Source organism: Choloepus didactylus, chromosome 12 (genome assembly GCF_015220235.1).
Source record: "Choloepus didactylus isolate mChoDid1 chromosome 12, mChoDid1.pri, whole genome shotgun sequence".
NCBI lineage: Eukaryota > Metazoa > Chordata > Mammalia > Pilosa > Megalonychidae > Choloepus > Choloepus didactylus.
In genome coordinates this window covers 25239261-25260536 of record NC_051318.1, presented here as the reverse complement: position 1 = coordinate 25260536, position 21276 = coordinate 25239261, and the positions used below count along the sequence as shown (strand labels likewise).

The 21276-nt window shown below is 44.4% G+C and overlaps 1 protein-coding gene across 1 annotated transcript in view; it reads left to right on the top strand.

Moving 5' to 3' along the window:
- COL4A2 (collagen type IV alpha 2 chain) overlaps window positions 1–20955 on the top strand; it is a 213807-nt gene extending 192852 nt beyond the window's left edge. The window contains exons 36-48 of the mRNA XM_037799948.1: window positions 145–219; window positions 2758–2865; window positions 3711–3818; window positions 4835–4906; window positions 6466–6591; window positions 10510–10626; window positions 11177–11338; window positions 11449–11547; window positions 11972–12118; window positions 12306–12422; window positions 13862–14053; window positions 15353–15639; window positions 19784–20955. Coding sequence (XP_037655876.1) covers window positions 145–219; window positions 2758–2865; window positions 3711–3818; window positions 4835–4906; window positions 6466–6591; window positions 10510–10626; window positions 11177–11338; window positions 11449–11547; window positions 11972–12118; window positions 12306–12422; window positions 13862–14053; window positions 15353–15639; window positions 19784–20041 — 1868 coding nt within the window. The 3' untranslated portion in view covers window positions 20042–20955. The remainder of the gene's footprint in view (window positions 1–144; window positions 220–2757; window positions 2866–3710; window positions 3819–4834; window positions 4907–6465; window positions 6592–10509; window positions 10627–11176; window positions 11339–11448; window positions 11548–11971; window positions 12119–12305; window positions 12423–13861; window positions 14054–15352; window positions 15640–19783) is intronic.
- Window positions 20956–21276: the final 321 nt, after the last annotated feature.

Here is a 21276-nt window from a genome sequence, read left to right as displayed (position 1 = left end):
TCCTACTGTGAAAATAGGACATCCACAATTCAGAGCTCTCTGGGCACATGACAGCACACACTGCAGATGCTGATAGTTGTTTTGAAGCAAATGTTCTTATTAAGCCAAAGACCTGTTCTCAACCATCTTTTTTGCATGTTGTAGGTGATACTGGAGACACTATAGACTTACCAGGAAACCCAGGCCTGAAAGGGGAAAGGGGCATCACTGGAACACCAGGTGCATAACTTATTTTTCATTTCTTCATCTTCAACAATAGCCCTGTTCCCTTGTCTCTTTCATCTCCCATAATCCTGGCTTGCCAAATCTATCAATATTTGATAAATGCTACAAATGATTGTAAAGTGACTGGTTTGATGTCTTTAAGTCCAAGGAGCAAGAAAGTTTCTGGAATAATTAATTAAATCTAAAGTCAGGAAATCTCTCTCTATCTTTCTCAAAGAGAAAATAGCCAGAATCAACACTTAATGGATGGGAGTAGCTACAGCCCATAAAATGTAACTTATAAAAAAATAAACTAGAGCTTTGGCTCTGCTGGGACACATAATAAGACATGACACAAGTGGTGCAATGATGAAGCCTCTCGTAAACAGTAAAGGGTCTAGACAAAAAGGAGGGGGAATCGAGCTCATCTCTTGGGTAAGGCAACAGGGGCAATACCTGTACCCTGAGCTTGTTGAAGGAGCTTTGTGTGACACATCATATTACTTCTTTTTTCCACATATCACTGAAGTTCAAATTCAATCTTTTTCCCTTTAGTGACAGCCCACAGCGCCTGTGATAGATGCCTCCTTTCTGGGGATTTTATCTTGGGAAGGCCCCACCGAACCCCACATCCTTCGAAGGATGGCCCTGGTGGAAGGAAAGTTTGTCCCAGGGTTGGCCAATAGGGAGGCTGTGGATCTAGGCCTTTATCTATAAATAGCTCCAGAATGGAAAGGGGTATTCAGTCTAGCGTAAGATCATAGAAATGTCACTTAGGAATAGGCCATCTCATTTAATAGCCTTTCAGGGTAAATCTAGGATTTTTATCTATGATTTGGTCTCCTGACTAATTTATTTCCTGCACTGCTGAACCAGCTGTCTCTTGGCTGGTTGAATCTCCCATCCTACATAATTACTTTGGCAGTTTGGTCTACAAAAACAAAAATGTGAGATCATGTTTGCCACCTGTGTCACCAAGGATGACTTCTGTTGTACAACCGAAAGTGGGTCAGAGAGGAGAGGCTACCCCACCCAAGAATTATTTTTGTTCATACATCTTGAAAATGTATGTTTTAGTTAAAACCTTTGGCCTAGAAAGACCTTAGAGTGTTGCCTCCCATCACTTCCACCACCGGGAGTCTGTGTCTCAGAATTGTGGTCCCATGGAGCAGAATGGTGGTGACTGTCACGTCAACTGTGCTTGAGGGTGTTTCATTTTCCCTAAGACGAGTGGGGTGTGCATAACTGGGGTCACCCACAGAACCTTGCCCTGCGTAGCAGAGGTAGTGGACCAAGGAGAACTTTCCTAGATCAGATCAATTCCCAGACATGAGGTGGTATTGAGTGGCTGGGGGCTCAGGCTCCATCTCAGTGAGCTACGCTGGACTCACACAGTTTGGGTGGAGATGATGGGAGCAGTTTATGGAAGAAGATGCATTGAGTAAACAGTGGTTTGGAGCAGATTTTAAAACACTAAAATGATCAATAAAAAACAAACAGATTTCTTAAGTGATTTTTCTTCAAGACCACAAAAACATTAATAGTATTTTTCTAAGTGCAGGGACATCCTCAGAGATTTAAGACACTGAACAATAGTGATGATGTGGGATTCAAGTCAGGTCTGAAGCTGCCAAAATCTTGCATGGTGTAACAGAAAACACCAAAACACTTGATACCAACATTGTTACAAATGTGAAGGCAGGGTTTCTCAAAGTCCACTGAGTGACCATCAGAGAATGACCGAAATCACCTCTAGAGGAAAGGCTCGAGCATCTGCATGTTTAACAAATCCCCCAGGAGATTCTCCCTGCACCGTGACACCTTGAAAACCACTGTGATAAGAGCTCTGCCTTAGTTAACTATTGCTGCTTAACAGAGTACCCCAAAATGCATTGGTTTAAAACATCAATAAGCATGCATTATCTCATACAGTTTCTGTAGGTCAAGAGTTAGGGAGCAGGGTAATTCTGAGTTGAGGTCTCTCATGAGATGGTGGTCACATCAGCCGGGGCTGATGATTTTACTGGGGCTAAAGGTGAAGGATGTCTTTCCAAGATGGTTCCCCTCCTTGGCTGGTAACAGGAGCCCTGAATTCCTTGTCATTTGGACCTCGCCATAGGCAGCAGCCTTATAACATGGCAGCTGGTTTCTTCCAGTGTGAGTGATCCAAGAAAAAGGCAAAGCGAAAGTAAGAGTGAATCTTATAGACCCAACCTTGAAGTCATACATCATCATTTTTGGACCCTCCCATTTGTTACAAAGTTCAACCTACTCCATGTGGGAAGGGTCCACACAAGGGCGTGAACACCAGGAGGTGGGGCTCAGTGGGTGCCGTCGTGGAGCTGGCTCCCACAGGCTCAGAGGGAGACATTAGAGAAAATCTTAAGAGGAAGGAATCTGTTTAGATAGGGAGTTTTTTTCCCATCCTCAAGCAGAAGAGCCTCAATCTGCTATTACAGTATCCCTTAACTGGCTTCCCAGTAACCTATAAGCTCTAAGCCCCAGTTTGACACAGTGTTTGCTTTGTTCCAAGCAGCAAATCTATGTTTACAGGTCTCAAGGGATTCTTTGGAGAGAAAGGAACAGAGGGTAACCGTGGCTTCCCCGGGATAACAGGCATAACAGGAGCCCAAGGTCCTCCGGGACTGAAAGGACAAACAGGTAAGCCAAGTGCAAGCCACATGCAGCTGGGACCCCCTAGTACCCTGACTCCAAATCTCCAAGACCCCCAGAGCAAGCATGGAAATTTTGCCTGTTTTCTTACCTGCTACAATCACACTCAGTTACAGGACATTTAGTTTGGGATGTTGGTCATATATCTAGCTCTGCCTTAGTACCAGGAATGTGGGGAGAAAAAGTCAAAGGAGTGTACCCTAAATGCCCACTGTGGGCTGTGGGGTAAAAACTTATAGCAACAGGGAGAAGCATATGGAAATACTAGAAAGCATTTCCGTGGGCAAGCCTCTGTCTCTCATATAAAAACAAACTGCGTTATTTTTAGAGGGTCCCTTTTCAGGTATTAGAATATGCAGAAATTCCTTTGCGAATCTTAAATTAAAGAAGGAAAGCAAATGGTGAACTAGTTTCATGCTTTTTTGGTTGTTGTTGCCATTGCTTTTGTTATGTTTTTGCCCAGCAACTGTGAACTTTGAAAGGCTGAACCAAATCTCTCAGGGAATTGTCTCCTGGGTTCTCTCTAGACTTTTATTTGGATGATAAGATGAGAATAAAAAATACAAGCTATTTTCTCCTTGGCAAGGCCAAGCTAATCCTATTGAACTTGAACGTGGGAGTTTAAAGCCAGTGGATTTCCAGCCTTGAGGGAAAGATGCTTAATTACTAGTCACACTCGGAGCTGCAGTCCTCAGACGTCCTTCAGTCCTTACCACAAACCACCTTCCCCTCCAGCCACGACGGCAAGCTCGAGACACCGGGCAAGTTCTCTTCCAAGGTCTTAAGAGGATTTTCCCTGTGTTCTCAGCTTTAATGATGTGTTTATCCCCCAGGCTTTCCAGGGTTGACAGGGCTGCAGGGACCACAGGGAGAACCAGGACGGATTGGAGTGCCCGGCGAAAAAGGAGATTATGGTTGGCCAGGGGCTGCAGGTCCACCAGGTAAAACGACTCTTTCCTGAGCAGAGGCACAAAACATCAATGATTATGCAAAGCTAGTGTTAGTGGGGTCGTCAGGAGAGACACCCAGAGCCAGGTCAGCCTCTCGTAAAGTGGTTTTCTCTAAGACTTGGAGGAGATAAAAGGCACACTTTGCCTATGGTTACTGTCGACCCCAAAACCACCCCAAGAACAGGGACTTTGGTTGTCTGAGTCAATCAAAAGAAAGACAGACACACTAATCTGCGAAGGTTTTTACTTCCAGAAAAGATGAATGAAAACCTCTTAAAGAGGCACGAGGGCCCACTGCCAGTCACCTTGCAGAGGCGAGATCAGAGGGGCCAATGTGAATGTCCCATTGTTCTGCCTCGGATTTCTCTGGCTTCACAGAGTGAAGTTAGGCCCAGCCACTTGGCGGGACCTAGAGGTTTTGCATTGCCTGGCGTCGGCACAGACCCGGGTTACATGAGGCAGGCCCGCAGCGGCTCTCTTGGCACAGAATTAAAGAGGAGCCACTTCGCCTCCACGCTCCCCAGCCCTAAGCCACACTCACTACCCACATCATAGAAAAAGTCATCACCTATTTCCGGCGTCCTGCTTTAGAAATATTTATCCTCGGAAACTCAGAGGGGATGGAAATAATTCCAGGTTATTTCCATTGTTCCAAGCACAGTATTTACAAGCCAAATATATATCAGCCACTCAAACGTCAGGAGGGAGGAACAGAAGAGATCTCTTCCAGTTCCCTCAGGGCTCTCAGGAGTCTATAAAAGATATTCTATGAAGAAACATTCATGTCAAATGGTTTTCTTGAGTAGCATAAATATGATTAATTTACATGCCAGAGTTTATGGCTTAACTGCGACATACTTGCAGGGGTTTTGAATAAATTGTATGGATGGATGCCCAGTATCATAGCAGATGAAAATAATTCTGAATTATTTTTTAAGGGTTTCTACCAGCCAGAAGCGCTCTTCGCTCTCCTATGCATGAAATAATGATGAATGAAATTTTCACAGGTTTCCCAGGCATCCGAGGAATCAATGGATTGCATGGCTTGCCGGGCACCAAAGGCTTTCCAGGCTCCCCAGGTATGATCCAGCCATCCCAGCCCTGCGTTACACCCAGCCGTGGGGCTCCTCTGCACTGGGTTTGCCGTCTTAGACTGTAGTGGGGGAAGCATCTCAGAAAAAAGGATGGGTTCCATGAAGTACAGTTTTATCACCCCTGAGTGCTGGATAAAAGTGGCCACGTGGACGCACAGTCTCCCGGCATTCTGCACAATTAAGCATCCTTCCCCTTGAGCCAAAAATCATCTTGAATGGGTCTATCAGGCTTACAGAAGGAAAAATAAATCTTTTGCTCTTTCAGCAGCATCTTGGGGGTGTTTGGGATGCATTTGTGTCCCTCAGCTCTCAGCCAAAGCTGTATTTACAATTGTCATTAGGTAGATAGCTGCCTCCCAGGGCTCTAGAATTTGAAACGGGGTTTTGTTCCATAGGAGAAAAAAACCTGATGCCTCCAATAGCATTTTTTGCTGCTTTTAAAAGCTACTGTAGTGGTTTTTTTGTTTTTTGTTTTTTGTTTTTTTTGAGGGAGGTAAAAAGCCCAATTGTTTCCCAAAGCTAATGATAGAATAAGATTTGCGTCATTAGCCTCTTGGGGAATATCACAATACCTTCCAGTTTTGATTTATTCTTAAAAAAGGAACATCATAGATTTCTGCAGAATATTTCCCTTTACCCCTGCCCTCCCCAAGAAGCTGCCATGGCACAATATGGAAAGGCTCTGTATTTCTTTGAAACTTGTTTATTTTAAAATTTAGTCTCTTTAATCTTAAATTTTAATGTCCTGCCTATTCATTAAATTTTTTAATTTATTAATTGTACTAATGAAATACAATTTGTAGGGCATACAGCAGTGATCATGAGAGTGGATCATTTTATTACTGAATATATCTTTTTAAAGAAAGACAACTTTGGTGTATGTTTTTTTTTAATTCATGTTCCAAGGAGAAGATTTAGAGAAAACATGTGAACAAAAGAAAAATCATCCTTAATCCTATAGCTGCTATTAGAATGTTCTTTTTGTAGATATTTTATGTAATCGAATACTCATATATTCACAGGTACATTTGTATGTGTGTATATCACAAATAAATTCACACCCACACATGTTCCAATGAACATTACAATTCCAGTTGAAATGGGCAGCTGAAGGGAAATTGTCAAGCTCTACTGCTGCTGCCACTGGTTGCTTTGAGCACCAGATATGTGAACTGGGAAGATTTTAAGTAGTGTCGATCCTTTAAAACCTAACTATGGTGCAGTGACAAGAGCATCAAACAGGAGCCAAGAGGTCTGGGACCCAGTGTCAGCTCCACCATCCCCTGCTTCTGTGAATTACAACCTTCTGAAAGACCTCAATTTTCTTACCCATAAAACAAGGGGATTCAACTGTGATCTCTGTGGTGCCTTCAGAACCTTAGATTCTGTGACATTGAGGCCATATAGCAAGCCGAAATCACCATTATTACCTTCTGTTTTCATACCGTTGGATCACACTGAAGAGCGTTACTGTTTTTTGTCCTAGGAAAATTAGTGCACGGTTGAAAACCATTGACATTACTGCTGTTTTAACTCTACCACAGGTGCAGACATCAGTGGGGACCCAGGTTTCCCAGGTACTACTGGGGACAGGGGTGACCCAGGAGAGCCCAACACCTTTCCAGGACCTACAGGGGTCCCAGGACAGAAAGGGGAGCGAGGAATTCCAGGTGAGGCCAGACATTCTCAAAACAAATATTACTATTTGTATAACCAGAACCCAGTGAAAGGTTATATTGCCAGAGTGTCTGTGTGAGTCTGAGAGACAAGAAGCTGGAAGGAAGTATAGGAAAGTGCTGCTTTCTCAGTAGAGAATTTCTTCTTGCAGAACCTCGTGGCCACAATTCCATCAATTATACTCTATTAGAAAATGTATTTTATTCCATTGATATAAGTTAGTTGTTGACCACCCATCTCTTGTACTAAATAAGCTGATACTGATAAGCTCCCTAGCAGGAGGGATCATGTCTTGTCTTCTCTGTGTATCCCCAAGATACAGAGCATAGTGTCTTACCCATAATAAACACTCTAAATATTGAGTAAACAAAAAAAAAAAAAAAATGCATTACAACCTCTGTGCTAAGCCAAGCTTGACTGATCCTGGTACTCGGGTAGGAACTCATTAGGGAAAGCTGGTCATGGCTGCTGGAAAAGGAAGTTATCCTGCCACCTCCCAACCTGCCCCATTTACCAACCAAAGTTGAGTTTGAACCTAAATCAAGATATTAGTTTCCTAGATAAAAATAGAAACCAATATCTAGGAGCCAGAGTTTATTTAAAGTACTGAGTTGCATTGAGTAGGAGCTTACTAACCCCAGTGTTTTTCTGACAATCTCTGCAGCTCCCCCTACTCCACACCCCAGCTCATCCCAGCATTTGGCCCACTGGTGGCAACCTTGAGCAAGGGGGCATTTCTGTGACCCAGGTATTGGTGCCAGGCAGCAGTTGGTGCCGTCACACACTGGGCTTCAGGCCGGTGACGGACGCTCTCAGGCTTTTGGATCAGTGTTCCCTCCAATGCTAGACTAGAGAACCCATAGGAGAAGTCAGTACCCAAGGCCAGTGGCTGTGATCTCCTTTTGGGGTTGGGGCACTGTCTCCAGGTTAACAGACCACATCTGGACTCTCCAGGTTCTGCCACCTGCCCCTCCACTTTCAAATAGCTGTGAAATTCCATAATCCACTAATAACTGAGCCCCCTGGTATTGATTCAAAGGTAGGAAGAAGGAGAGGAACTGCCCATTGGAGCTTTGTTGTGTCCTGGGAGAATGCATGGTCTCAGGTAGCCTTAGTCAGGGAGTGAGATTCTAGGAGCAGACTACTACCTCATTCCTCTGAAGGATATAGCAGCAGAGTTGGCCATGCCCATGACTTTGAAGGCAAATTGCCTGTGTTTGAGTTCTTGTTCTGCCTCCTCCTGGCTCTGTGACCTTGGTCAACTTATTAAACCTCTCTATACTTTGTCTGCAAGGTAAGGATAAAAACACACTTGCTAGACATTGGGAGGATTAGATGAGATATTCTTGCACATAGCTTTAAAAAAAAAAAAAAAAAAAACTCAAAACATAGCATTTTTTTCAATGAGGTTCCTGATTGTGAGTTCACTGATCTGCTGTTTGAAAGGGCTCTGGCTGCTCAGCAGTGGGAAAGACTGAATCTAGAGACGTGGAGTCTAGACCCAACCCCAGGGAGGACAGAATCAAATGAGATGTCAATGACATGGTACAGGCTCAGCCCTTGGCCCATGAAAATGCTCTCAAAATATGAGCTATTATTGTTTGTATTATGATGATTTTTTAACCTTTGATTCACACCACATGCTGTTCAGGCTCTGAAATTGACAAGGTACCGATTACACTTTTCACAAGGGCAGAGATTTTATTTCTCCATTTATACCTTCCCAGAATGCCTGGCATATACTAAGTGCTCAATAAATATTTATTTATGATAATTACTGTGAAATGTAGGATAACTTTTTTTTTACATCAACCTGAAAAAAGGTACATGTACTCCAGATCAACCCTAACTTACCTTTAGTGGAAACTATTACACATTCAATCTGTGCAAAATCAGTTTATCAAAACTTTCCTTGAACATATTGTATAGTTTCCTGCATTCCATCCAAGAGAACTGGAACATATTTCCTACTTCCAAATAATTCTAAGGCATAGTGCCTCTTTTTTTAGGCAATTGTCCCCTCACCCTTCATTCCTCCATGAAAGTCACAGTCGCCCAGTGCCAGAGCTGGAGCTGGTGGCTTTAGGACAGGGCAGAGGAGACACTGCATTCTGCTTACCTGACCTTGGCTTATGTGACCGCAGTCCCAGGATGGTGACAAGGGAATGATATGTACCATAATGACATTCACAGATGGTCAGTCAGGACTCTTCTCTGAGAATATGGAAATAATTCCAGTCTACTGTCTTCCCTTGGATGAACTTCATCACAGGCATTTAAGCTAGAAATTGCAACCTCAACTATTTCTGCAGCTGACGTTCAGGTAGCAGATCATGCTTGGCAATAGTTATGCAAAATGGCTTTTCTCCATTACTCAGGATCTTTTTATTTCAACAGTTATGGAGATCCATGGGGGCTGTTGGGAAAACAGAATTGTTTTGATCCTGAATCCAACAGAATGACTCACGTTTGCTAAATGTTCTCATTAACAGAGTCCCAATCGCTGTCGTTAAATTAATTACGTTTTTGCAGGAGTTTGGCCAATCGAGGGATTTAACTGGATCATCTAACTCAGAAATTTTTGCCTTTATTCACTGATGCTCACCATCTGCTCAGGTTACTTTGTGACAGTAGTTAGGAGAAGCTCGATTGGTGTCATTTTATATCAATCTAGAAATGACTGCTTGTTAATCCCCTCAGGGCTGATAAATCTGCTTACTTATTGGCTGTAATTAGCACAACTAAACAGACACGTTTTGGAATGTTTCTCTTGGAATCTGTTTTCTTTGTTCCACTCAAGAACATGCACAAACAGAATCATTTCACTTGCAATGGATATCAAAATCTTCCATCCATTTTTTAATAGAGTATGATGTTGTTGATGGGTGTAGATTAGACATGAAACCACAGGGAGGGAAATACAAGAAGCCACTGTTTCAGCCTTTCTCACTTTCAAATATTTGCAAGGTATTGCCCCAGCTCACTCTTTCCTCTAGCACTGAGATGATGCTATCTGTGGATACTTTGCCTTTTTTTTTTCTTTTCTTTTTTTTTTTGCAACATTTTAGTATTAATCCCTTATTTCCTAGACCTTAACAAAAAACAAATGATATTATAGTCATCAGGAGGGCAACTCAAGGTCTTCCCCTCTGGATGTTCCGTTCCATTAGGGGAAGGCCCGTGACTCGTACTGCTCATCATTGCATCTGCAGCACTAACACCGCCTGGCACATGGTAGTCACGCAGTCAATATCTTGTTGACTGATGGCAGAAGGAGAAGCAAAATATTCACAGAGTTCCTTATTTGGATGATTTCCTTCAGGGGTTTATCCTCTTGTAATACCAAAGTTCTCCAGCCTTTGAGTTGACCATCTTTCTAGCTGAGATCCAAGATGCTGAAGGAAGGCCACGGAGAAGATTAAAAAATATTAATGTAATCCATAAACCTCATTTTGCCAATACTGCAGCCTTCCATTCCATCACTTGTGTTAACAGAGATATCAAAAAGCAGCGATATCAGCGAGTTTGAATTTCACTTTCTTTGCCAAGCCTGTTGCTGAGTCTCTTGCTGAGGCAAGGGCAAGCCATCACCTGAGCCAAGGAGAGGGCACATGAGGCTAAGATCCCAGATTGAGATGGGTCCTTGGACCAGGCTGTGGCCAGTATCCTCCTGGCAGGTGGAATGGGGAGTGGGAGTGGAGGCTCAGCCCTCCTGATGATGGGTTAGATGGTCCCTACCTCCTCATCCTCCCTGAGAGCCTGCAACCCTCAGTTGCTCCTTGGCTCCAGAACATCTCTGTCTCGCCCTTAGTGGCTCTGCAACTTGACACGTGATGGCATAAAAAGAAAACAATAGATTAAAAAAGTCTGACATTGATATTAAAAATAACTTCTTTTGTTTTCATCCAAAGGGGAACGAGGTCCCATGGGGAGTCCAGGACTGCAGGGGTTCCCAGGCGTCACTCCCCCTTCGAATATCTCTGGGTTACCTGGTGAAAAAGGAGCACCAGGGCTATTTGGCCTGAAAGGTAAATATTTGTGCATTGAAATCTCTGGGAGCAGGAGCTGGTGGTAACCCATTTACTTTAGGGAAATAACATGCTTTCATTTCCACATTGTGTCCAGTCTCCTCCCAAAAGAACATCAACCATTATCATTCATCCAGACCACACTTGTTCCCATCACGAGCACAACACTCACTCATTTCTACTGTCACAGTCTCTAGGAAATCAAGTTACAGGCCATTTTGATGATTTGTGGGAGCAGACAGTTAAACCTGTAGTGGACTTGGAAATTTACCATATGCAGCCGTTTCTTGTTCCTTTTATATTGTGCTTTGACTAATATGAAATTTAATTTGCATTTGCTAATTGCATGTGAGCTGAGTATTGAAAAGCTGTGGTGTAAAGATAAAGCCAGCCAGTGTTGAAAACTTGCCACAGACAATCTGCTGAATGGATCTGGTTAGCTAGGCACCTACTGCAGAGAGCACCCAGTGGCCAGCTCCCTCACCAGTGGAGCTGGCACCTTCCTCGGGGTCCTGTTTGATCTCCTGTTCCTTGTGACTAACATCAACAGGCTACCAAGGCCCACAAGGACCACCTGGACCTGCTGCTCTTCCTGGAAGCCAAGGAGATGGGGGAAATCCAGGAGCTTCTGGAAACCCAGGGACCAAAGGATGGGTAGGAGATCCTGGACCTCAAGGCAGACCTGGAGTGTTTGGGATCCCTGGAGAAAAAGGTAACTGTGCCCCAGCTGAAGGACAGGGAGGCAGGGAGCATGGGTCAGGGAGAAGTGGAGTAACTCTGTGTCTGGCGATGCATGCTCTTAATGACCTATTTGTATTGAAGGAACCAGAGGAGAACAAGGACTCATGGGAAACACCGGTGCCACAGGAAGTATGGGAGACAGAGGCCCCAAGGGACCCAAAGGAGACAGAGGGCTCCCTGGTAAGTCCACACACTTGCAGAGGGCATCGTCTCAGGACAGCTGTTGCCATGAGTAGACGCCCCAGAATCTATTCCTGGCTCTTCTGGCTTAGGGACATCTCTCAAGTTCAGAGAGTCATAATCCTCTTTACCATGGGGCCACAAAATCTAAAGTAGCAAATAAAAAACCAAGACTGAGCCTGCTGTTGCACTCACAGGGATTTCGTGAATGGAAAACTAATTTTTTAAATCGGCAGCACTGAGATACCTTTCAGATGAGTTAATATCTCATTTCTCTAGAAAGTAAGATTTTTCTGGGAAGCTGCAAGACGCATTTCAATGGGTGAAAAACAGAACTGAGTTCAAGGCAAGAAATCACAGCAGTTCACCTGTGTTTTGTTTTTTGTTTTTTGTTTTTTGTTTTTTTTTTTGTTCTCCTTTCCAGGTCCCCCAGGTTCTTTAGGCTCCCCAGGGATTGCAGGAATCCCCCAGAGGATTGTTCCGGAACCAGGAACACTGGGTCCCCAAGGACGGAGAGGTTTTACCGGTGCACCCGGAGAGATGGGACCCCAGGGCCCTCCCGGAGAGCCAGGTAGGAGCACTGAGCGGGACCATCAGTGAAAGCCCCTCCTAGAGGGTCTCCAGAAAAAGGTTGCTTTTCCCGTTTGTTTTGTGTTCTTTCCTGTTTTTTTCCTAAAACGCATTTCTTAAGCAACTGTTTTGCAGAGCACTGTCACTCGTTTCCAGTTGCACTCATGCTTGTTTTGGTGGCTGTGCAGGTTTTCGTGGGGAACAAGGAAGGACGGGGCCCCAGGGAAGAGGAGGTGTGTCTGCTGTTCCAGGATTCCGGGGGGACCAAGGGCCCGTGGGTCATCAGGGGCCCATTGGCCAAGAAGGTAAGTGATGAAAGAAATGAGGAGAAGGGCACAGAGTTTCTTCCAGGTTCCTCTGTTGGCCTGACAATAGATCATCATATTTAGGTAGTGAACAAATTAGTACTGAGAAGAGAGAGAGAGAAGTTGCACCCTCTGCTGCTCTTCAATTCCAGTCTGGCTACTAAGGTCATGAAGCCAACATTCCTGGTCAGGTTCCAGAATATTCTGTGTCTATCAGAACACCTGGCACCAAGAGGTTCCCCAGGCATGCTAGTTGCCCTCCTCTCTCTGAGAAATTTGCAAGAGCTTCAGAGTTGGAAGCAGTAATTAATAAACTTGAAGAGTCAAAATTGTAATGACCTTGAAGGTCTGAGACAATGAGCTGAAAGAAACAAATTAAATTAGTGGGAATCATCGTAAAGTCCTGCATTATTTAGTTCTTAAAATTATTTGTACGTGTGCAGGATGAGACAGGCCGGAAATAACAATTCATGCAAAGAAAAAAAAGGTTGAAATTTATTTTAACTGCCCTAAGCTCAGTTTGAACCAGTTGTATGAGCAGCTGTGACAAAAGTTCAATGTGGGCTGCATTATTAGTGTCCAGACCAAAGGAAATAGCAATCTACCTTCCTCCACGTGGACTGGAACATGCCAGAAAATTATAGCTAATGTGGGAGATTCATATCTTAAGACAAGCACTGACAAATCGGAGTCCATCCAAAGGTAAGAGACCAAGGTGGTGAAGGGTAGGGAGCTAATGTCAAATGAGAAAGTGTTGAAATATTGAAAGACATGTCCATTGGAAAGGGGAAGGGCCAGTAGGAAGAGAGGATCCATGTGGATAACTGATTTCAAGTATTTGAAGGGCTGCCACATTGGATTCAGATTCGACATTCTGTTGCACTCCACGTACAGAATTGAGACCACTGGGTGGAAGTTACAGGAAGGCAGATCTCAGCTCAGCATGGGAAAGTACATTCTAACCCCTGAAATGGTCCAAGTGTGGAATGATCTTGAAGCGTAATGAGCCACCTACTCTGAAAGGGTCCAGCAAAGGGAGGGTAGAGGAGACTTAGTCATTGGATGGGAGGCTGGGCTGTGATACTTCTGAAGACCCTTTCAACTCCAAGATGTTCTAGTTCTCTCTCAGCATTGGGCCCATCCTGGAGGGAAGATTTGTATGGCAGACTGAGTCCTTTATTGGAACAGATCCATCTTATTTAGTACCATCATTATCTTTATTTCGTGTTGACTGATTACTAAATTTAGGCAAATCCTTCCCTTGAGGTTCTTTGGCTAAAAAGGGCAGGGCCACTGAAGCCCATACTTTGGAGAAAAAGAAGAGCAGAACATTCTAAGTGAACCTGTGCAATGTCACAAACCATTCTGCCGGCCCCGCGGTGGTTCTGAGGTTTTCACAGGGCAGCTAAAAAGGGGGGCTGCTTTCTCTTGGACCCTAGGTGAGCCAGGCCGTCCAGGGAGCCCGGGCCTGCCTGGCATGCCTGGCCGTAGCGTCAGCATCGGCTATCTCCTGGTGAAGCACAGCCAGACAGACCAGGAGCCCATGTGTCCCGTGGGCATGAACACGCTGTGGAGTGGATACAGCCTGCTGTACTTCGAAGGCCAGGAGAAGGCCCACAACCAGGACCTGGGTAGGTACTGCCCGCTGAGCCCCCCACGGGACCTGCTCAGCTCTTTGACGCTGGAAGTGGTCAAGATCAAAGGCCGCGGCGAGATTCATTAACTCCTTTTAGACTGATGAGTTGTTGCTGATTGATGGCACTGGGTAAATCCACATTCTTAGGGATTTCAGAGAAGATTAAAATGGCCTTTGAAGCAGAAGCCTTAACAATCTCTTAAATCACAGAACAGTCATGCAGGGACTTGCTTTTTAATTTGGTCTCGCTTCTGCAGGCTCAGATGTGGCTCTAGGCACTTGCCACTCCTTCCCTGCTGGGGGCTACCAATTGCTCCACTTTCCTCTTGCTTTTTATTTTTTAATGCAATTTTATTGAGCTATATTTATATACCATATAATCATCCACAGTGTACAATCAGTGGTGCACAGTATCATCATATAGTTGTGCATTCATCACCACGATTTTTGAACATTTTCATTACTCAAAAAAAAAAAATTAAAATTAAAAAGAACACTCAAAACATCCCATACCCCCTACCCCTCACCCCCCCATTATTTATTTATTTTTTGTCTTTATTTTCTTACTCATCTGTCCATACACTGGATAAAGGGTATGTCAGTCATAAGGTTTTCACAATTACACAGTCACACCGTATAAGCTATATAGTTATACAATCATCTTCAAGAATCAAGGCTACTGGATTATGGTTCAGCAGTTTCAGGCTTCCATAATTCGTTGTTTTTTAAAGTGGGGCAAAAGCAAACAAGGATAAGGACATAAAACAGAGCTGGGAATGAGGCTAAGAAGACATGCCATGGGACTTCACACATTTGCCAATGGTGGACGCCCCATTTGACTCTAAGCTTTTAAGCACCAGTGTGAAAAGGGAAGCCTGCTTAGCTACATATTCACTCTGGCCTTGTTTACCAGAAAGAACTCTTTGGGGGCAGGGAGTGGCCAGAATTTCTTCTGGATGCAATGAGCATCTGAAAAGGGCCCCCTAACGTATGCCTCACCCCGTGTGCTAGTCCATGAAGACACAGCTCCCTGCTGACTTGACTTGGTCCAAAGGTAGTTGTGAGAAACTTCTAGAAGAGCAGAGGCTAAAATGCCACTGCAGTCTGTGCAGAAAAAAATAATAGTAATAAGGACAGTTTTGGCTTCATCTCCCAGGGCATGGCTGAACCCTGGCATGGGTGGCAGGTGGGACAGGTCCGGGATGTGGATCCAATCAGGCTTGAAAGGGACTCGGAGGCGCACCTTCCCAACCACATTCAGTTGTGCCTTCAAGACACACCTTTCTCCCGGCAGGACTGGCAGGCTCCTGCCTGGCACGGTTCAGCACGATGCCCTTCCTGTACTGCAACCCCGGTGACGTCTGCTACTATGCCAGCCGGAACGACAAATCCTACTGGCTCTCCACCACCGCCCCACTGCCCATGATGCCCGTGGCCGAAGAGGACATCAAGCCCTACATCAGCCGCTGCTCTGTATGCGAGGCCCCAGCCGTCGCCATCGCAGTCCATAGCCAAGATGTCTCCATCCCCCACTGCCCAGCTGGGTGGCGGAGTTTGTGGATCGGATATTCCTTCCTCATGGTATGTGGTGCTTTCCTGCTGTCTCTCAGAATATGGAACCAGACTGAAATCTAGTTCCTCTCCCCAACCACACCCTGCCTTGGTAAATAGCAGGAACAGCTGCCTTGGTAAGAGTAATCAATCAGGGCAGCCATAGATGGTTATTCAGGTTGTGCACTGCACAAGGGCACCTGGACGAGGGAGGAGCGAGAGCTGGAATATGTAACTGATCTATGTGCGTAGTCACAGGGCTGCCCCCATCCAAAGGAGGCCCATTAATTAGCTGGCAAGCCTTTGTAGGGGCTATAACTGAGATAAAGTTGGTCTGTTGTCCATTTTACCACCAGCACGCCCAACCAAAGCTATACTTGGTTTACCAGAAGACTAAATATAGGAAGAATTTTATCTAGAATATTATCTAGACAAAAATTTTATAAAGAATTTATTTGGAACCTAGAATGCCCTCAAGAAACATCTATTAATTGGTTAATTTAAAACTGATATACACTACTGAGGAAAGCCCTGCAATATCAGTTTCAGGTAGTCTAGGGGACGGGACCACTGCATCATCCCTTGCAATTTTTTCTCTTAATATACCATTGTGGGGAAAGAGGACAAGCCAGTGGAGGGACAATGGGCCTTCCATTCTATTTATATTTATTATAACCATCATAACTCAAATCATATTGATTAGATACCCAATGTGTTAAATATTTCATAAATTGCACAAATAATATATAAATTACATAATGAATGATAATCTTATCCAAACAATAGGAAAAAATCTAGATTCTGGGAATGGATGGAACTATAGTAAAGGAAAAAATAAATGAATATTGACTTTTTCATATTTTTTAAAGATCTTATTGCTACAATAATTGAAGCAACAGGATATTAATTGTGCCAAAATAGGCGCAATTTCTACTTTCCAAGAAGCTGATCATGTAAGGTGACTTTTGAGGGATCCTGAAGAGCAACCTTTTGGTTTCACAACCCTCATAATGTCCCAAAGTATTGGAGGAAGTAAGCTTTGGTTCCTTTTATTTTATTTTTTTTAACTCCCATTGTTAAATTCAAAAATAAATGAGCCTTCTCATTTAGGAAATCTGATTACACAGTATCCCTAAAAAGGTCAGAGAAGTCCCTTCTTTCGTTGGCAATTACATTTCAAATTAATGTCATTAGAGCAGACTAATAGGATTTGCTCATATTATCCGCTACTTAAATGCCTTATAACCCAGCAAGCCTGGAATTTGGCATTCCACAAAAGGCATGGGTGATAAGATGATGAGTCCCAGAGCCTAAATAATACAACAAGGGGTTCAGGGCAGATGGGTTTGATACATGTTGACGTCTAAGAACTACAGATAAATTCCCTAGAGGTCCGAGTAAGCTGATCTGTTTTTAACCTCTAACTGTGCCTCTTTCTCCCTGTCTAGGAAACAGAGACCTAAACCCCAGGACTGCTGGGTGTCTTGTCTGTGCATCAAATGCCCTTTGATCCATTCTATAGGATTAGGGTGCAATTTTAGAGGCTAGGGACTGCTGGCATCATAGCGTAGGCAAGAGTTGACTTTGGAAAGGAGAAGACACAGCTCAAAGCTTCAGAAACTCCTGCCCCCTGTTCCAAAGCTGGAATTCAGTAGCCGGGGGTCAGTGTCGAGGCCCACGTATCGCCTTGCTCACCCCTTCTTTGTCCACTAGAGCAAATGGTCCTAAGGGATGCATGCTCTGCATTCCCCTTGGGAGCCAGGCTGAGACCGAGGACAGGGGTAGAGCCCCCGGACAGACAGGGGGCCTTCGGACAGGCAGCAAGAGCTGTCTCATTGGCAAAAGCTCTTTGTTCTCACTTCCTCAGGGATCTCTCTCAAAACTGGTCTTGTGGCAACAATAACCACGTAGCCAGCCATTATTTTAGGTTTTCTTTTTTTTGATTCAAGCTACTATGGGTTCACACAGGATGTGAAAGTGTTCAAGATCACTTCTCAGGGTTCAGCCACTTGCCAAGGTGATGTTTAAGATAATTTAGCTGCTGTGAGTCCCTAAGCCAGAGGCTTGTCGGCTGAGGAAACACACTGAAAAAGGAGGTGTGTGTGTGTGTGTGTATGTGTCAGTATAACTGAGTGTGCATGAATGTGAGTGGTTGTGTCAGTATGACTGAGTGTGCATGAGTGTGTGAGCAGCAGTGTGTGTGAGGTGGGAATGGTGCTAGTGAGAAGTGTGAGGTGTGAGTGTGTGGGTGCAAGTGTCTATGGGTGTGAGTGTGTCAGTATGAATGTCGGTGTGCGTGTGAGTGTGTGTTGGGGCTGAGCCCAGAGCCCTCACCAGGTGGGCAGGATGCTCTCCAGGCCGGCCGGCCGGAGCCCCCGAGGCCCTGCCTCACTTCCTCACTTCCCCTCCAGCACTGGGCTCTCTCCCGGCTGCAGCCCTGAGAGTCCAGGGTGTCTTTCCCACGGCTTACTCTGGCAGCTCAGAGCACACGCTCGGCAACTTCAGATCAAAGTGAGGCCCCAGATGCCTTGTGAAGACACAGTCTGCTTTTCACTGAATGTTTACAATAAAAAGCACACTGCAGCTCTGGGTTGGAAGGGCTGCTGTGCTCTGGAGCAGAAAACTTGTAGAAGGTGGTGTGCGGTTTTTTAATTTTTTTGGTGCGGTTTTTGTTTGTTTTTGGGTGCATGTGTGGTTTTTTTAGCTGTTTTTTTTTTTTTTTTTTTTTAAGAAAAGGTTAAACTGGGGCCACTGCCCAAATATACGACAGTATAGTCTTTTTCCCCTTGAAAACTGCAGCTGAGATATTCCTGTTCTGAATTAATGTGTTCTGACAATCTACTTACACTCAAACCTTGCTTGGCCAAGTCACATGGCCCTTTTATCTATATATGTAAGTTTTGAAATCCAGGGGTCCTACCATGGCTAGCTTAATAAAAGCTAACAATGTTTATGGAACCAAAAGAAAGTAGAACTCAAAACAGCAAAGGAAAGGGCAGCTGCCGATTCTGGGTTTCTACCTCCCCTCAGATGCCTTGCCCAAGCTCCTAGCCGACTGCTGTGTCAGAGTTCCCGTCATCTCAATAATAGCCAATTGCTTAACAACCCTTTGATTGAAAAATAATTTCAGTTACATAAGGAACACGTTTGTTGTACAAAGACCAGCAAATACAGATTTTTTTTTAAATTAAATCCATTCGTGCTCTACCACCTATTCATCAACATTTACGGAGGAAGAGCTCCGAGGTCCATTTTGGTGCTTATTTTTTAATTTTTCACCTCAGATACTGACCCAACTCGCAATTTTATTTTTTCTTTAAAAAAAGATGCTTAACATTTTAGTATCTACTCTTCCAGACACTTTTCTGTCAATGGACAATTGGGTGGATAATTTTTTAAATTAAAATTTAGTCGATTATATCTATAGATTGTATTCTGCTTTGTTGCTGACATATGACAACACTGTTGCTGTTCCTTTGTAACAAATCATGAACATCTCCATATGCCACTAAACCCCACCTGCAGCACACCCAGTGCTCCCAGCTGGCTTCTGCATGGGAACCATGATTTCCTGAGCCAAACCCCTACTGCTGAACACTGACAGTTGAGGGTTGAATTGCATCCCCCAAAAAGATAGGTTGAAACCCCTGGTGCCTGCAATGGGACCTGATTTGGAAATAGGGTCCTTGAGATGCAATCAAGTTAAGATGATGTCACGCTGGCTTCAGGTGGGCCCAAAATCCAACGAACGGTGTCCTTACACGCAGATGAAAGGACACATAGACACACACAGGGAAGAAGGTGGTGCGAAGACCCAGGCAGAGATTGGAGTCCAGTTCTAGGAACACCAAGGACTGCCAGAAGCTAGGAGAGCTTCTCCCCTAGGGCCTGCAGAGGGAGCACGGTCCTACCGACACCTTCATTTTGGACTTCTAGAATAAAATCCTATTGTTTTAAGCCACCAGCATGTGGTGATCGGTTGCAGCAGGCTAAGAAAGTAATGCAGGTGCGTTAGAGCACATGTTGCAAGTGGGTCTGTAATGACGTGGATAGATGTTCATGATTCCTTGAACAGTAAAAACAATGCAAGTGCAGATGATCACCTGAGCCCGACCCTCGGGTGGTTTCCGGTCACCTGCACTCATCCCTGCCCTGTCTCCTCCCCTCTGCACAGCACACGGCCGCGGGGGACGAAGGCGGCGGGCAGAGTCTGGTGTCGCCGGGCAGCTGTCTGGAGGACTTCCGGGCCACGCCTTTCATCGAATGCAACGGGGGCCGCGGCACCTGCCACTACTACGCCAACAAGTACAGTTTTTGGCTCACCACCATCCCCGAGCAGAGCTTCCAGGGCTCCCCCTCTGCCGACACGCTCAAAGCCGGGCTCATCCGGACGCACATCAGCCGCTGCCAGGTTTGCATGAAGAACCTGTGAGTGGTCCAGGAGCGGCGGGGAGCCCCGAAGAGTGCTTTCCTGCTAAATTGACACGCACATCGGGGAAATCCATTTTGGTGCTTTTTCTTAACTTGTTACCTCAGATGCTGACAAGAAAGTTCATTTTTTTTCTTAAAGAAACAAAGTCTACCAAAGGAATTCAGCATCAGCGCTTATACCAAATAGCCACTTTTCTCATCTAATAGGCTCTGGCTACTCTAACTTGTGTCCACTGCAGAATGCAGCCCTGCCTTTTTATGACACTCTGACCCTTCCAAATAGAGAACAATTAACAGGTTGAGCACTCCCAATCAAACCATACTAGATTTTTATACCACTAGGTGTAACTAACTTTTTAATATGTACCTGTATAGTCATTGTACTTTCAAATGGTGCAGACGGCTCAAATTTATGTAACTCACTGAATGGAATGGTACAAAACAAGAGAGCAGCAAATTAAAACGTGCAGCAAATCAAAACTTACCACCACCTCTTCCCACGTGAGGCTCTTCTGTGGATGGCCTTGCCCCGTTTTCTAGCCAACATATGACAACACTATTTTCTTCTAGATACTGTTCTCAGTCCACTTGCAGTTGATGTGAATTATCCTAGTCACTTCAAGGTGGCCAAACAGGGCTTTTTATTTTATAAAATTAACTGATAGTCACACACCAGCTGTCATTCGTCCCACCATTGGGTTTGTGAAATTCACCTAGAAGCAGAGCTCTTGATAGCCAGTCTATCACCAGCAATGCTACTTGAAGTAAACTTTGTAGAATTAGAGTGATTTTTTACTGCCCCAAGTAATCGTGAAGATTTTACCCTCCATTCTTTTTAGTGAGTTGTACTTTTATGACTACTCTATCCCTGTGTAACTACCACAAAATAAAATTTGGTTTTGAACATTTTTAAAACCCAGATTGTTGACTGCTTTAATTTTCTCATGTTTGTAGAGCACAAAATTTGCTCGAATGAATACAAGGCACTGTGTCTGGCTCATGAGCGATGTGAAAGCTCAACTGTGAGCTTCACTCTGGTGATCCTTTTCTCTGAGGCCAAAACACACTTCCGCTAACACTGAGTTTACATCTGCCTCTAGCTTAAACCCCAGCCCTGAGCCCAAGTACTCTGTACAGATTTTGAGGCTTTTTTTGTTTGTTTCAAATCTGTTGTCATTCGTTTCTCAGGGAACTATGTTTGTGTCTAAAATTCATTAATGCTTGCAGAAAACATCA